At 44.3% G+C, this 18,094-nt stretch overlaps 1 protein-coding gene and 1 non-coding gene across 3 annotated transcripts in view; one reads left to right on the forward strand and one right to left on the reverse strand.

Annotated features, from left to right (window-relative positions):
* Positions 1-13,966, reverse strand: part of LIMS2 (LIM zinc finger domain containing 2) — a 30,124-nt gene extending 16,158 nt beyond the window's left edge. Inside the window, exons 1-3 of one of the 2 annotated variants that reach the window (XM_040074765.1) lie at positions 13,880-13,966; positions 1,111-1,270; positions 166-232 (exon numbers count right to left, since the gene is read on the reverse strand). In XM_040074765.1, the coding sequence (XP_039930699.1) occupies positions 166-232; positions 1,111-1,270; positions 13,880-13,890 (238 nt within the window). In that variant the 5' untranslated portion in view covers positions 13,891-13,966. Of the gene's footprint in view, positions 1-165; positions 233-1,110; positions 1,271-8,253; positions 8,530-13,879 lie in introns of those variants that run through there. The other variant, XM_040074764.1, reaches the window with a different exon arrangement.
* A 3,035-nt stretch (positions 13,967-17,001) lies between these two features.
* Positions 17,002-17,073, forward strand: TRNAQ-CUG (transfer RNA glutamine (anticodon CUG)). The gene has a single exon. It is a non-coding gene; the product is annotated as a tRNA-Gln (tRNA).
* Positions 17,074-18,094: the final 1,021 nt, after the last annotated feature.

The raw sequence follows: 18,094 nt of genomic DNA on the forward strand, positions 1-18,094 counted from the left end.
CCCAAAATCACTGCCGGTGTCACGCTTTGTTCCTACCCAGAGCTCCTGACTCCTTAAAACAACCCCAACAATCCCAGCCCAAGGCTGGATGTCACAGCAATGCTGCGAGGCTTGCACAGCCCTGCAGTTATTAAGCCCTGGTGTTGATTTTTTGCCCCTTCTTACCACATTCCCCGCAGCAAGGAGCAAACAGCATCTGGAAGTCATGCTCACAGTACTTCCTACCTTCAAACTGCAAACAAAACAAGAGAGAAGGAGCCCTCATGAAGAACTGAACTACTTTTACATCTTGACAGTTCAACATGATTTTCCATTAACATGACCATTTAGTCAAGGTCAGTCAAGTTTTCCACTTCTAGCCCCCTACACACCTGTTTTTCAACTCCAAAAGGTTCTTCTTAAAGAAATATACACATATGGCTTCATCCTCATGGTGAATTTCCACAACTAAATTAATAGCAATGCTGCTACAAGACAGTAAAAATCCTGAAGAACACCCCAATCCTTTTCCTATAGTTGCCTTTAATTTCATTTTTGCTTTAGTTTAGTTCAGAACTACTGCTCTTCCTGCATGAGGCTAAAACTCACGTCAAAATAAAAATACAGCAAGTTTAAAATAATGTGTTATTCAAAATATGTGCTTGTACATATTCTGTAAAAAAAAAAAATCAACATAGCTTTTAAATGGGTTCACTTATTTCAGTTGCCCAACTGGAACAGTTTGGTACAATATGTTTAAAAGTAAAGACAAAAATTCAGACCAGGCTGGACAGTGCTTCAAGCAACCTGGCCCAGTGGCAAGTGGTCCTACCTATGGCAGGGTTTGGAATGTGATGATTTGTAAAGTCCCTTCCAACCCAAACCAGTTTGTGATTCTGTGATGATTACCAAAACACTTTTTATTTCCTTTCTGAAATGTATCTTACCCAAAGAGCAGCTGTTACTGAAGGAATATGTGAGAAGAAAAAAAGGGAAATTAAGCTGGAAGCTTCTCAAAAAAACAGCAACAAATGTTTAGGGCTAAAAAAATTCAACACACAAGAAAGATGAGAATTCCTTATGTTTTACCACAGCTATTTCTCTTCTCTTCTGACCAGTCTGAGAACTCACCTCATAAAAGAGTCCCTCTGGGAACTGCCGAAAGCACTGAGCACAGACGAAGCAGCTCTCGTGGTAGAGCTCCCCATTGCTGTTCACAATCCTCTCTGTAGGGTCGAAGCGTGTCTGGCAGCGCTCACACACCGCATTTGCCAGAGCATCAGACATATTACTGGAACAAAGACAAGAGTAAGGATGTTTATAAACACTACATTCCAGCTGCTTTAAATTCCCTTTTACATGAAAAAAGAAAAAAAAAAAATCAATGAGTCACTGACATTGGTTAGAAATAAGGTTCTGACAACTCATATGTGATAGATGAGGTCACACAGCAGATGTACCTATTGCACTCTTTTGGCTACTTCACCAATATTTCACCCCATTACATCATCCTGCTAATAGCTCATAGCAAATATCCACAATTTTTCATAAACCAGCAGTTTGGAGAACAGCAAACCCAATGATCCTGAATTCTTGGGCCTCCTGGTCTCAGGATGCACCTCAGGGTGTGGTTTTTCTGATGTGTAATAAGCACTGTGATACCCCGCTGCACTCTCCCCTTCGCTGTCAGCAGTAACAAAGTATTTCCCCCTTCCAGGCTCCTGTCCTCCTGACATATTAGTTCAAACTGTGGAAGTGTTACAAAGCCACTGGCAGGGAGAAGTCCCTCTAGCTGGCTTGGCCAATGCCTCAGCTTCATTTCCTCAGAACGTGAGGCTAAAATCCCCCCAAGCCACACCTACAAATCACATAAAGAACATTTCCTCGATCTACCCTAAAATAAGGAATCACCCTAACCTCTTTCAGAAAATTCTCATGCCTGCCATCATGCTAATCTAAGTTAATGCAGTTTTAAAATGTACATCACATGTGCAAACCAGGAGTGAAAAATTATCAGGTACATCCCAGTTTCTTGTTGCAGTATGATCTTTCTTTTAACCACCAGACTATTACACTTTTAGATATAGAGAAACTGGTTTTTTGCCTTCTGGAATTCTATGATTGGAAAGACTGCAGTTTTATAGGTGGAAGTATAAAAACTGCCATCATGTAAAAAAAAAAAAAAATCTCCAAACTACTTGTATAATACTTTTCTTGACGTAGGTAATGTATACATAAAATGGAAGCTTGCTTTACAAGGTTTTTTTTCTTTCTTTTTAGATTCAAAGTTATTCTAAACCGATTTTTCCATTGTTAGTGTTACTCAACAACCCAACATGTTACTTTCCCTACCTCTTCATGGAGAACAGTAATTCAAGAAACTTCCAGGAGCAGAAGATTCTCTTTCCTCTGCTCAGAGACATCCCCCTCAAAACCAGGCCACTGTCTGTATTCCAGGGCTTTGTGCCCCGAGCAGCACTGGGCTGAGCAGGGAGCAGCTGCACACTCCCGAGGTAACACAAGCAGCCCTGCATTCCAGCTGCCTGAGCTGCGCCAAGTGTCTCCCCTCTGCAGGCTGCACTAACATCCCAGGCTGTGACCGAGAGCAACCCCGCAGTGAAAACAGACTTACCTTCTACCGCTGCAATTCCAAGGGAGGCAAAAACCAAGAGACACCACAATAGTTTCAAGAATGGAATACCAATTTAGCAAAAAATTGTTAAAACTTGTTTCCTTCTTGCAGTACAAAGGACACGGACTGGAATTATGGACAAGAGGAAATCCTGTCATTTCATAAACTAGAGATCACAGGCTCGAGAAATATTTTTTATCCCGACACAGTACCAAGGGAATAGGTCAGCACAAAAAAATCAGTGTATGCAACAAGCCAACACCTAATCAGCTTGGTTCTCAGTCACCACTCTTCCAGCTACACTACACAAATCTGTACCAGGACTTCAAAATATAATCTTTCCTTCAAGTACTTTTTCCCTGCTGAAAAATTCAGTTCCTAAATTCCAAGACTTGAGCTAGCCAGCAGCCAAGATTAATAAAAACTGATGTAATCATAGTGAAAAATCTCCTCTGGGAAAACAAACAAACAAACAACGAGGCAAACCAGCAAGAGTTATATGCTAGACACTAACAGCAAAGTACTATCTTATGTTGTGATTGCTGGGTTTTTTCTTTATAAACATGAAATCAACATTTTTAAAAATCCCAATTTTCTTTCTTTTTTCTTTCTCCCAAGGGACCCACCAGTGCCAATATCAACATGCAGGGTGAACTCTGCTAGACCAGAGCGGCTACCTCCACAATGGCATTTTGCAACAACTCAAGCCTGCAACCTGCACAGCCACGTTCCTGCATGAAATGCAGTGCAACCGTGACACTTCACACCAGACACTCCAGGAGAGATTCCCACAAGTCTCATGGCTGTCTTGGAAACAGAGATAATGATGACACAAGCCCTGTGATGCTGCTGCTGACAAGGTTTCCTCAAAGGCATAAGAAAGATGGTCATGATGCAGTCTGAGCTGTCCATAGAAATGAACTAGAGTGTGACTCATTATGCAGATGAGAGAAACTGTAAGTCCAAATATAAGTGAAATAATCAGTACAAAAAGTAACTCTGTTCTCTGCCTCAGCTACAACTCAACTGAAACTTGTGGGAAGAGTCAGACTACCAGGAGTCAGCTGAAGCACATCAGCTCCTGACCAGTGTATCTCCTGTAATGCAAACCAGCAGCTGTGGCTCTTTGACAATCCACAGCAAGAGCTTTGCATCCTTGCTCTTTTTCCATTTATAACTCTGCATCCGTTTTCACTTAAGACATTTTATTGTCTTGCACTCAAGCTACAATTTGTCACTCCAGCATTGCCCTAAAGATATGACTTTACATTTGTTCAAAGGTTTTACTTTAACATTTGCCAATTTCTTAATTTCCCCCGAGTACACACCCCTGCGTGCCCTCTTGCTTATACAAAACCAAGCATTTTTTCAACAAGCTCAAGGTTAAAATTAACCAAAGCTGGAAGCAAGAGGGAGCACTGTGCTAATTCAGAGCAATTTTATGATTCAGTTTACTACACTGCTGCAAAAGCACTTCTGCTGGCAGCATGGGAAAAGGAAAGGTAACACCAAAACCATTCTATTGACAGCAGTATGAGAGTAACCACAAATTGACTTCCTGTGCCACTCATCAGATATTTACACCTAAATCTTTCCCACAAAGGACAGTCCCCAATATAGAGTGCTTCTTCTATTCTGTTTGCTCACTGATTTTTTGCTATTCAGTAAAATAAAGAATCTTCCTCTGTTTTAACAATAAGCTGGTGACACAAAGACAGGAAAGGCTGTTAAAGCATGATGAGATCAGCATCCTGAAATTATCCCGTCCTGCACAAACCCAAAAAACACCAGTGTTCAAACAATGCTTCTCCCAATCTTTCATCATTATCTGCTGTATCTTTAACAAATAATCTTATTATCAAAGAAACCAAGACAATACTTTGAGATACAAGAACCCCGAGCATTATCCAAACCTCAGCAGAGAGCAAAACCTACGCTAGGTTTTTAGGGGAAACCTAAAAATGTATTTTCTGCTCATTCTGGTCTACGAGTAGGAGCAAGCGTATACAGAAAATATCACTATATGAACACATTTCTCGTATGTATGCACAGATAGATACAATAGTGACACATCAAAACTGGAAGAGCTACCACCACTGTGTGTCACAGACAGCAGTAGCCAAGACTGAGAGCACTCCAGGAGAGGGGCTGGTTCCCACCCCCACAGCACAGCTGAGAATTAGTGGCTTAAAGTCCTCAATGTTGACCAAGATACAAATGAAATCTGCTGGGACAATACCAGACTTCATGATTAATTTCACAGATAATGACTAATGCAAAGACAAAAGAAAGAGGAAGGGTGTCAGTTCATGAACTAGTGCAGATAAACAGCCCTCTGCTACCCTTATCATTCCAAAATCTCTTCGCTGAAATTGACTTATCTGGAAAATCTTCCCAAACTGAATTAACTTCTTTAGAGTTGTTATTATTAAACTTGTCACAAAATGTTGGAAAAAAGTACTTCCCATTTGTTTAATGCATGATTTGTTGTGCATTTGTTAAATTATGCACATAGCTTAACATTTTCAGCATTTTTCCTTCTGTTTGCATTGAATTTTCAGCTCATGCTAAATATTTTTTCACTGGCTAAATAAGAAATGAATAGTGTTTCTCTCAGTCTATCTTCCTTGATATACTGAGCCCCCAAACTCTCAGTGAAATAAACATTCTTTTTCCCCCTTTAAAAACACAGGGATAATAGAAATTAAGAAAAACCTACAAATACAACTTACAGTCACAATATCAAAATAATAAAAAAAAATCACTCCTTGGGCATATGAGCAACAGCAACTTGTGATAAGTAGAAACTGGAGGGGTTAAAAAAAATTAAAAAAAAAAACAAAACAAAACAAACCAGCATATGTTGCAGCTGAGGCCAGAGTACAACATCCGTATGGCTGACCTGCAGGAAGCTGCAATCAGGCAGACCTCTGAGACCAGCAGCAGCAAGTCTCTTGGTATTCACACAGAAAAAAATCCCATGCCATGGATACTTGGGAGTCCCCCTCAAAACCAAGACATACTTATTTCCAGTAAATCATAATCAATTACTTAAAAAGACATATAGTCAACAGTGTTCACTCAGCCCAGGCAAATATCAACAACATAAAGAAACATACAGGTTTTAAATAGATTATTCCTCTTACACAGGAAAACCACTCCTTTATTATCAAGCACGTACCACTTCATCCAGAATGTCTATTTGATCAATAACTCCTTATGCACATTAAATCTTTCTCTGCTTCATTTCTATTATCTCAAAGGAGCTTAAATATGATGTTTGTTTACCAGCACTGACAACACAAATCATTTCCCATGTATTCATCAATTATCACCAACTAGCAGCAGCACTACTGTTGGATTACTCTCCTTTGCCTGAAGAAAGGGCATAAACTATCAGGGCCTGTCAGGAAGGAGAAGAAAAAATTATCACTAGCTCAAAACCCATGGATAAAATATAATCATTGGGGGATCTGACTCTCCATGGGATTAAAATTTTCAGCACTGCCATCTGCTCAATAAAACCAAAATATATTAGCTCTATGCTTACTTTGCTTCAAGAACTATGATGTGAAAAATGTACTCAATTTAACTGCACATCTGCTTTTTCAGTGCTTTCTTTCCTATCACAGGTCTCTTCCATGCTTCTCACTTTTCCTGAACAGCACTGTCTCCACTCAATGGCATCACCATTTCCTTCACTACACTGTTAGCCCCCCTCCTCATTAAATTCACACCCACAGCTTCGTCTATGAAAAATAAAATTTTACCAACTAACTAAGAGCTATTGGCTAAAAGGAAAAGAGCAGGAAAAGGAGGGTTTTAGTGAGGGATGCACAGTTCATATTGAGAGGCCAAACTAATTCCTCATTTCCAGGTAAGCATCAGGCCTTCTTCCTGATAAGTCTCAAATTCAGAACTCCTGAGTGCTAGAAAAAGAAAATCACTTCTCTTGGATGCTCATTGCTATCTCCAGTGACACAGACTTCAGATCCCATATTGCTGCTGCAGCTAACAGTTTTCCCAAAGAAATTAATTTTTATTTAACTTCTGTTAATTTACCTCCTGCACAATATTAACTAATGAAAATTCATAAGTAAAATTTTAATGTGAAGCATGGAATAACTAATGATCATATCACGGAGTGGAATTGTCTGGACAGATTTAAGAAGCTCTGGTTTACATGTTCTCATGAAGCAGCCACACAGCTTCAGTTTCTGTGAAGCCAGATTGGAGTTATTTACAAAAACTACAATCAACAAGCTTGCTATTAACAGTATAGGTAAAGAATTGACTACTGAACCCTAAACCCAAGGAATGATAGAATTTTATCAACATTTGGAAAAATTTCACCACTTTTTACTCCCATAGTGTCCAAATGCTTCACCACTAGCACTGTCATGGTTTGACACTGGCCAAACGCCAGGCACTCATCACAGTCTCTCACTTGCCCTCCCCTGCTACTGGGGGAGGAGAGGAAAACAAAAATTAAACAAAGGGTTCATGAGTTAAGACAAGACTGGGAGCAAACACTCCAAGGGCAAAACATGCTCAACTTAGAGGTACAAAGAGAATTTTTAAAAAAGTCAGAGGAGGATAATGAGAAGTAAAATGGGCCCTTGAAACACCTTTATCCCCTCAACCCCTCCCTCCTTCCCACCGAGAGTGCAGGGAAACAGGGCGTAGGGGTTTGGGTCAGTTCATCACCCATGGTTTCTCTCACTGTTCAGGGAGAGGAGTCATTCCCCTGCTGCACTGTGGGGTCCCTTCCCACAGGAGACAGTTCTCACTAAATTTCCCCTAAGTGGTTCCAATCTCACAAGCAGCAGTCCTCCCAAAACTGTTGCGGCGTGGGTCACTCCTCCACAGGGTGCAGTCCTCCTCCAGCTTGGAAGCAGGGGCCCCCTCTCTCCACCAGGTCTCCCACTGGATCACAGCTTCCTCCAGGCATCGACCCACTCCAGCAAGGGCACCTTCCCCATGGGCTGTGGATGGATCTCTGCATCCCCCATGGATCTCCATGGGCTGCAGGGGCACAGCTGCTTCACCACAGTCCTCACCACAGCCTGCAGAGGAATCTCAGCTCCAGCACCTGGAGCCCCTTTTCCCCTCTTTCTCCACTGACCTTGGTGTCCATGTTTCCCTCACATGTTCTCACCTCCTCTTCTCTGGCTAGAAAAAACTGTCCCACTTTGTATTTTCTTCTTAAACATGCTATCACAGAGGCATTGCCAATAGCTCTAACTGCCCCAGCCTTGGCCATGTCCATCTTCAGAGCCATCAGAGATTGGTTCCAGCTTCTCACAGAAGCCACTTCTGTGGCCTCCCGCTACTAAAAACCTGGCCATGCAAAACCAACACAAGCACTAATGCCGGTTCTGAACAGTCTAGCACAGAGCGCGAAATGGGAAAGGTTCTCCATTGCTGCTTTCCTGTTATTGTTAAAAACCGAAAGCCTTCTCATCAGGAAAGTCCTTTCCTTCTTAATCTACACGGAAATGAAAACAAACAGACCTCATCCCCTCTGGCTCCGTGCAAACAACTCTCACTTTAAAGAAAACAGCCCCACCACCAGAACCGAAAATCTATCAGATCCTGGAAAATGCTTTAACAATGCCATTCCCTTCACCTTGGAGACATACCCAGGAATCCCAGGTGCCGTGTCTGTCCTGTTGCCCAGCAGCGACCCTGTGGCACTCAGCCGATCCTGCCGGCGCTGATAAAGCTTGGAGGCTGCCAGCCCCTGGAGCCTCAGGCCGGCCATGGCACCCAAGGCCCCTCTGCAGGGAAATGCAGGGACACAGCTGGAGCAACACCAGCAGCACCGATCCTCAGTGAGTCACCTTCCTTTGGGGAGTTGCGTTTACATTTTAGAAGAGCTAAAGCAGCGTGCACAGACCCCCGATTAAGCACTGCTTCTTACAACCTGTCTGCCATTTTGCCGTGTTCTTAAAGATCTGACAACATCTTTCCTGTATTCCACTAGTAATTATCTACTTAATGCAGCACACTTGAGGCTACATCCGCACCTCATTATGTCCCAGCCTTGCAAAATGCATCTGTATAAATGTCGCAAGTGAAGTAAAAAAAAGAAAAAAGTTCTCAGTCTTCACTTAATTGACTTAAAACAAGAAAATTTTCTGATCAAAGCACAGAGAAATGCAGAAAGGCAAAGCAGATTACTAGAACTCGATAGCAAACACTATAGTTTACTGCAGATCAGTATCTGACCCTGGCATCTCCACGCGCTTTCCTGCAGGCTGCTGTACCACACCATGTCCTAAACACTGTAAACAACAGAGCTGTTCCATCCATTTGGATAAAGCATATTCCAAGAAACAAGACTGCAAAGACTTCTGCTCTCTGGACTCATTGCAGCCAGCAGCAGTCACACACAGCAAAGGGTCAGGAAGCAGGGAGGAAGAACATACTTGGCATTCCAGTCTCCAGAGCTCTCTGGTTTTCAAGCATTACCATGAAAAATATTGTAAGAGTCATTACTAACAAATTACTTTTTAGTAAACTGTAAAAAAAAAAAAAAAAAAAAAAAAAAGGGCAGGGGGAAGGGGATTTTTGTAGCATGAGCACGAAATACAGCTTGGCAAGGTACAAAGGGAAAAAAAGGAGAGGACTGATGACTTCATGAGTTCTAAACAAATATTCATGAGCAGGAATCCCTTCTGACACTTAAAGAAAAAACAGAAGGGTTTACTGGGGCCAAGGAGTACAAGCATGAATAAAGAACAACATACTTTTAAAATCACACATCAGCAACCTTAAAATCAACAATGCACCCCTCATTTTCTTGAAAGTTTCAGCTCCTGACCTGACAGCAATCCACCACTATAATTTCCTTCAGTAAATGTAGTTTATCCTTTTCTATTTTAGAATATAAATGGAATAAAGGCAAAATGTCCTCCATACTGGGTGTCTTTGCTGACCTTTGAAAGTTTAGCACAACAAACCTTACATTTTTAAAACGTAAGATTAAATCACCTTTTTACTTCTAGCACAAAGCAAAATATTAAATCACCACAACGTTAATCTCCCTTATCCTTAAGCAATCTGACAAAAAACCCTCCTTCTCTCTCAAACCCTTATGCTGTTACCTGACTCATATGACATGATTCTATTCATTTTCAAATAATCACTCTTCCATGGAAACTATGACTGTCTTCTTCAAAAGAGAAGATGAGGGGATTAAAGAAAAAAACCAAAAAACAAAACAACAAAATCACAACAGCAAACATCCTGTCTTCCCATCCCACAACACAAGCTCACTCACTCCTCTCTTGCCATCTTACACATAAAGAGTGAAAATGCACGGGTTTGTTTCTTCTTTCTCTCTTCATAGATTGCTTTTAAGATAAAGGCTTGATGCCAAACTCTTACAGGTGGTTACTTTCTGGTCCAAAGCAGAGAAGAAAGCAGCCAGACTTCTCTTAGGCATTTTCAGGTTCTTCTTCAGAGAAGCAACTCTATTGCCCTAGAACAGACTAAGGACTTTCCTATCCAGAGAGCAACTGAGAGCAAATTTGATCGAGAGATTAAGATTAAAACCACATTTTCAACCCAGAAGAGCAGAAATGGCTGCTTCTCAGAGAAATATCTCTTATTTAATGCAAGAACTGTCTACTCAGCACCAAAAACCATTCATAATATTGTCCTTTATACACCCTCCTCTTTCAAACCATTTTACTTGCACCTGCTTCATGTACAGCAGCAGCAGCTCTCTGCTGAATTAAAAAAGCATCTAACCAGCTAGCCTAATTGAAAATAACATATTGTAATTTCTTACCTTCACTGGATTAGGAACAATCAATAAGCGTATCTGTAAATGCAGCTGCTCTTCTTTTGTTGACTACAGGAAGTACATAGGCGTATCCAGATCCCAATTTGACCAAGTATAGTAGTAACAAAAATTTCTTATGAAGATAATAATGCTCTGAAACATGCACTTGGGAAATAGTTTTTTTCTTGGGCTTTGTATTAGATTAATTTCTAAAGGCAACACAAAACAGCCCAGGCATTTTTCACCTTTGGCTTTTCTTATCGACACCACAGCAGCAAAGCCTTAAAGGAAACTCTCTTCCATTCTTGTTTAGTTTCTACTTTGGGCATTTGACAACATTTTGCTCACTGGTCATTCACAGATTCTCTTTCGTAGGAATAAGCCCATCATGAAGAAAAAGGAAAATAAAACAACAACATCCAGCTGACCGAACAAGAATAATCAACCCCATCCCAAACTCCCAACAATCCTCAAAAAGACAAAAGTCAAAATTAACAGAGGGACTGAATGCATCAAATACAATTCTAGAAGCGGTATTTCCTTATTTATTGGTAAGGAAGCACCATAGTTAACTTCCAAATGCTCCAAAAATCACACCAACTGTATTTATCAACACTGAAAATCACAGAAAGACTGCTTACAAACATACCATTCTTACATCTAACACACTATCTCTTACACAGAATTTCTTTTTAAATGTAGTTAAAACAACATGTAACCTCATAAAACTAGAGAGTGTGGCCAGCAGGACAGGAGATGATTCACCTTCTCTATTTCCCCAACAACCCAGCCCAGACCTGGCAGTCATAAATACTACTTCTAAAATCCAATTATCTAATTATCAGTTTTCCCTAGTAAAACACAATCCTCACACTGTAAAAATGTAACTAGTGATATGTTTAAGATTTGCATTTCATTTGCTAGACAGTCACCTAATTTTAGTAATTTTTTACTGTGAGTACACAAAAAGAAGTGCACTTCTTTTTCCTGGACTCATTTTTCTCTAATGCTAAAAATCAATAAATTAAGTCACTACATTTTTTTTTTTTTTTTTTTTTTTTAAATTCAGGAGATGCCCTCTGCAGCCAAATGAGACAGAACACAATGAAAATGGAGTTATTTTTCATGTATTTTAATACTGATAATACATCTGTAAAAATCAGAGTACCTAGAAGAGAGTCCTTTCATATGTTTACTTTATAAGAAAGGTGAAGTGAAAAAGAACACTGTTTCAGCACCTCATGTTTTCCAGTCTTCCTCACTTTAGAACAACACAATGTTGTGTAAAACAACACAATCATTCCCTGTGTCAACAGTTTCAAGATCAAAAGCACATTTATGTCCCATTCCTAGCTCAGGAAGATTCCCACTGATGGATACTGTGGGGCTGCTCCAGCTGTGAAGCAGTTCATCTCCTCCCAGAACCCCGAAAATTCCATGTCCAAAAAGCTGGAGAACATCTGACTACCTAATGTCAGATTTCAAGAACCACCAACATAACAAACGTGGAACAACAACTGGGTACCACTCAGCAGAGTGACCTGTAGCTGGATCTAAGGAAGAGCATTCTCAGTGCTGAATTCTTTCCAATGCCATAGGAGTGTCCCAGCCTGAAAAACAACACTGAACACGGTGCTTATCAATGGCATCGGCCAGGCAAGGTGCTGAAGGTTACACAGAGACTGTAAAGCTCTGCTGGGAAACTACTACCCTAGATGGATGATACTATTGACAAGGAAACAGCCAGCTGAGACAGCTGTGACAAACAACTTGGATAGAACAGTTAACTGTCCTGTCCTGGGAACAACAGCAGACAGAACTTTAGAAATGTACATAGCTGACAAACTTCCCAGGACAAACACTTCTGAAAACATTAAATAACACCCATATTCACTTTTCATAAGCTAAAGCCAAGGCATGTTCATTTTAACAATCCTCTGATGTAAACCCAAGGAAAAGGGAACAGAAGTCCTGCACCACTTTGAACTGCACACTTGGCAGTGTCTCTGCTACCTTGGAATTGTCCTCCCAGGCTCACACTGCACACCACCTTCCAAATGAATAGTGCTGCACTTTAACAGGCAAGTTTCAGAGGAAGCATGGACAGAAGACAAGGATTACTGTTCCCACTGTCCTCCTGAAGAGACTCCACCCAAGGTTAGCCTGTCATTCTAAACAGTACCACGCCACAGATCTGAAAAAATAAAATCAGGTGGGTTCATACAGCCAGAGTTCTTTCCAAGTCCTCTCCATCCTTCCTCTGTTTTAGAGCTGGATGGGTACCCATGACCTGTGAACATTTAAGGCTCCTGAGTCTTCCTCTAGCTGTAAGAAAATTAACATAAACTTATAAATATCCACCTGTTTCACGTGTCAGAAAAATAAAAAAGGGTCCAATAAAGACATGAAGCAAAACCCAGAAGAGTTTTGAGCATGTATAATCACCCAAAAGCAACAGTTTGTCATCAGAGACCAAAAATAATACATTCCCAAATCATAGATGAGCATACACAATTACTCAGCAGGTTCTCACACCCAACAGCCCACCAATCAGGATCACTTTGAATAATCAGAAAAAGCTGCATAATACAAACATCAAGAGCTGACACAAAAGGAAAGTGAATACTTATACACAAAGTGCTCTAAATCCATCTCAGTATTCCTGATAATGAAGAACAGTTCTTCAGAACTACAGTGAGATAGCAGGACTCGTGAGGACGAGTAACCTAAAAAGGGCACCTTGCTAATTGTAGTATTACTTCTTCGTGCTTCTCATCTCCAAGACATTTCACAAAAGCAAGCTTATTTTCACCAACTGCTTATAATCTCTGGGGTTTTTTTTTTACATATGGGAGGAAAACGTGACATTAAAGCACTTGTGCAAACGCTCGCAAAATGCCAGGAAATGCCTTCCCCGCTCCTCTTCTCATTTACAACTGTCAATTGAGTAGCTTCACAGCGTTCTCCACTGTCAGCATGAGGGGAGAAGCAAGCTCCAGATTTAAACAGCTCCTGGAACACGTTAACCCCAAGGCCAGCTGGAGGAAGAGGAGAGTCAATCTGTGGGCAGAGGGGCTGCGTGTAGATCAGCGAGAAGAGCCCCGACGGGGCAGAGGTGCGGGGCAGCCGGGGCGCAGGCTGCCAGCCTGGGTCACGCCATGCGACCGGAGAGCCCGGCTGCTGCGCAAGCACAGCTCACAGCTACAGCTGCTCCCGCCCAGCCCTGCCTGTGCTCTGCCCTCCGCCGTGTCCCCGCGCAGGGTTCAGACACAGCGGAGCGGCCCTGCGCTCGCACGCCCGGCCGGAGCGCGCCCCGCTCCGCTCAAGCCTCACAGCACCCCCGACCCTTCCCGCCGGGCCCTCCACGGCGTTACCCAGGGCGAGAAGGAGTTCCTCCCGACCGTCACGGCCGGCCCAGAGCGGTGAAGGCTGGCACGGCCCAGACCCCCGCCCGGCTCCCGTGCGCCCGGCCTCACCTGCCCGTCATGGCGGCGAGCCCCGCGCTGTGGCCGAGGGGCTGCGGGCGGGACGCGGGTTCGGCCCCGGCGGGCAGCGCTGACCCCGCCCCGGCCCCGGCCCCTTGGGCGTGGGCGGGCACCGCAGGCCTCGGTGACTCAGGGCAGCCCCCCCGGACCTGCGCATACTTTTCCTATAAAGGGAAAGAAACACGGAATAGCGAGGCGGCGGAGCGGAAGGCGGGGGGGAAGGAGGCGGCACAGGCACAGGCACAGGCACAGGCACAGGCACAGGCACAGGCACAGGCACAGGCACAGGCACAGGCACAGGCACAGGCACAGGCACAGGCACAGGCACAGGCACAGGCACAGGCACAGGCACGGCGCTTGCCCCTGCCCTGCCGCCGAGGCTGCTTCGGCCCACCTGGTAATGAACACATCGCAGCCGCTATGGGTGTGTGGTGAAGGGGGCAGCGCTGGCCGAGCCGCCACCTGGTGCACAGTCACATACACCGCGCTGACGTGACTTTGCTCCTGAGATCAAAGCAGCCGCGCTCCCAGCCTGTTCGGAGGGCTGCTCATCCCCACGCACACCCCCGCGGCGAGGGGAAGCGGCTTTCCGGCGTTTTACCCTTCGGGGGCAGAAGGCAGGTCCGGAAGGCTCCTAAAAAGTGGTCGTGGCAACCATTGGTGCTGAAGGATGAGGGACCGCGCTCCCCAAGAAGGGCCCCCCCAAATGTGACGTTTTTGATAACATGTCATCCTTTCTGGCCCATGATCAAGCGTTCTCTGATGTAAAGTGAACCACCAAATGTCATAGGAGGCTTCTGACCAAGAGCAATGTCAAACTTTGTTTTCATCTTGTGAGATAGTCTGATACGTTGTGACTAATCATTGTTACATGTATTGTTGCATCTAGAGAGTAATGATAGAAACTGTCTGTGCTCTCTGTGCTTTCTGGTGTCCAAACAATCTAATTTTTCAGCCCTCCAGTAAACATTTAAAATTTTAGAAGTTAAATTAGCATCTGATGGTTTTATTTCTTACTTAAACCAGGGTGAAGAATTGAGTTAAATGGTTTTATTTTGGTTTAATGTTCAGTTGAGGAAAGGGTAATAGATATTATTAATAAGCAACAATTCAACAGATTTGGCTGAGTGCACAGTAATAGGCAAGCTCTTAGTTGTTCTCTGCTTCCCTAGACCCTCTTGTAACAGTTCCTGAGTGCCAACACATCATGTCTCTACCCTTGCAGTTCTCCTTTAGAGAGAAGCAGAGATTACTAGGACTGGATGTGCAAGGAAGATTCCAGGTATTTCCAAGGGTGCTGAGGAGAGCTCAGCTCTGGGCAGTGCTCAGCCTCGAGCCACCTCCAGCTACTTGTCTGTCACTACAGCCATTCATCTTGACTTGTACATCCAAGAGGGCTTCTGTAAATTGTATCGATCTCAAATACCATCTTTTTCTTACTGATCTACATTTTGAATGTGACACAATCTTCTTTCCAGCTGTTGAAACCAAGAACTGTTACCACTTTTTACTGCTGAGTTCTCAGTCATTTCACAAAGCACAGCAGGAGCAGAAACACAATTGTCTCTCCCCCTTCCCAGACCCCTTGTCTGACAGCTTTTCCTGTTCCCTCTTCAAACAAATATGCCTGTTATGAATCAGTTTAAACACAGAAGAGCAAAGAAAATGAAGTCATTATGAATAAAGTGGATCAAACCCAGAAATGTTTGACATATACCCAAAAAAACATGATTAAAACCAAATGAGGTACGTTTATTTGATACAGCCTGATTTTTGGAAGCGGGGGAGGGCTGAAGGGGTGGCTTCTGTGAGAAGCTGCTAGAAGCTCCAACCATGTCCAACAGAGCCAATCTCTGATGGCTCTGAAGATGGACATGCTGCTGGCCCAATTAGAGAGGTTGGTAACGCCTCTGTGATGACATATTTAAGAAGAAAATCAAAACAGCGCACATGCAGTTTTTCCTGAGGGGTGGGGAGGTGCAGCTGGCACGGGTGCTGCCGTGCCAGCATGGCCTGCAGCGATACGCCGGTGTGGCCACCACTGTCTCAGTGCGGCACACAGCGAGCCTTCCCTGTCTGACCACCTCTCGCCGACCATGTGATGGGTGAAAGGGCAGGGGCGGTGGGGACAGCTTCTCCTTCCCGGTGCCTCATGTGAAGAGAGCTGTTAAATAATACCAGTGCCACAGCAGCCGCCGCTGCCTGCATGATGGTGGTGGGGCCGCATGGCCAGCAGTGGAAGCATGGCAAATGATTCCCCAATGCAGAACCTAGACAAAATCAACTTCTCAGCACTGCAAGATCCTGCAAGAATCTTTGAATTAGTAGAACTTGTTGACAATGGTACCTACAAACAGCAGTTTTTCTTCTAGTCAGAGAAGAGGAGGAAGTGAAGAAATATGAGGGAAAACAACATAGCAACACCAAGGTCAGTGGAAGGAAAGGAATGGGAGGAAGTGCTCAAAGCGTCAGAGCCAAGATTCTTTTGCAAGCCATTGTGAGGACTATAATGAAACAAACTGTCCCCTTGTAATGCATGAAGTCCACAGGGGATGCAGAAAGCCACTCACAGGGTGTGAAAAAACTCCTCATGCTGGAGCAACTGGATACCAGAGAAAACTGTGATCTAGTGAGAGATCCAAAAAAAGAGAGACAGCCCCTGCTCTCAGCCCAGATTCAAGTTACTTTATCTTATCTCAAACAACAAGTAATCCATGGCCACATTCCGGGTTTTGGTGGTCTTCTCTGCAGCTTTTGTACAGTTTTGTTATTAAAGACAAAAGTCATTCATGAAGATGTTTAAGCCATAAATTATAACATTTCTGTCTCTGACAATGCCTTTCCTTAAAAGTTCTTTTGCACCTCTCTGAAGATCTGAAAAGCAGAATGCAGCAACAGATGGCAGAGTGTGTCAGGGACCAAAAGTGCGTCCAAGGCCTAACAGGAGCTGCGCTGCTGCCCTGAAGGATGGCGTGCTTAGAGTGCCTGGAGGCCCTGCAGGAAGGCTGCACTTGGTGATAGATGTCCAAGGCAATGGAGAGACAGGCAGCCTCAGCTGGGGCCATAAAGCTGAGTGAGGCTGGGCACAGGGGCCAGAGGTGACCTGTGGAGAAGGTCCCATGGTGTAATGGTGAGCACTCTGGACTCTGAATCCAGTGATCTGAGTTCAAATCTCAGTGGGACCTCAGCCCTTTTGTTCCCTCACGCTTTCCCTCAGCATGCTTACACCCTCACAGCTCTACTCTGCTGCTGGTGCACTTGTGGAGTGCTCTCTGATGAATCACACAGAGCTGAGCTGGAGACCACGCACTGGAAATGGCTCCGGCACAGGAGGCTGCTCTGGCACTGTTGGCTGCTATGTCAGATGCAAAAACGGAGACTGGGAACACGCTCTGGGCAGCTGTTTCCAGCTTGGAGCCTTCCCACAGTGACAGCAGGTTCCTCTGGGTGGCATTCCTTGTATGCCCACCGCTGTCCACTGCCCATTCTTGCTCCTGTCCTCTGTAGCTTCTTTTCCTATTTAATTTGCCAATTTCTTTCTCTTGCTCTGCAATCACTTCAAGGAGCTTTAACAACCTAGGACAGTGCCCCACCATGAGGGTTAAATGTGTTGCCATGGGAGAGGGAAGGATCTTCCTTGCAGAGCAGGTGGAAGCTGGGGCAGGAGGAGAACAAACGACCAGGACTCTCCAACATTGCTGCACAAAGGCTTTAATGAGAAGGAGCAAAAGCAGCGGCACGGAACAGAGACCAAGGAACACGTGTGCGGGGCTCAGGGAGGGAAAGAGATGGGCCCCTTAGGCAGGGACAAAGGCGATGATGCGCGGGCTTCAGCAGATCTGACCACAGCGGGAGAAAGGCAGACACAGGCCTGACCCGCCCAGGCCAAGGGAGCCCCCAGAAGAGATGGGAACCCCCGAGGAGCTGAGGGAGCTGCCCACAGCAGCTGAGAGAGAGGATCCCACGGCTGTGCTCTGAGGGAAAGAGGTGAGGATGGGGCCCGGCAGGGTCACCACCACCGGTGAAGGCTCGATGTACACCGTGGAGTCAGCGCAGCGGGCGAGGCAGGGCTCACTGCAGCTGCTTGCAAGGGGCGTTGGGCCACAGGGGCCGCAGGGCCGTGGCGGACAGGGTCTGCAGCAGGACATCTCTCGGTGCAGGAGGCAAAGCTGCAACACAGAGCAGGCAGCACCAAGCAGCCCCTCA

The sequence above is a fragment of the Hirundo rustica genome, chromosome 10 (genome assembly GCF_015227805.2).
Source record: "Hirundo rustica isolate bHirRus1 chromosome 10, bHirRus1.pri.v3, whole genome shotgun sequence".
In the NCBI taxonomy this organism is placed as follows: Eukaryota; Metazoa; Chordata; class Aves; order Passeriformes; family Hirundinidae; genus Hirundo; species Hirundo rustica.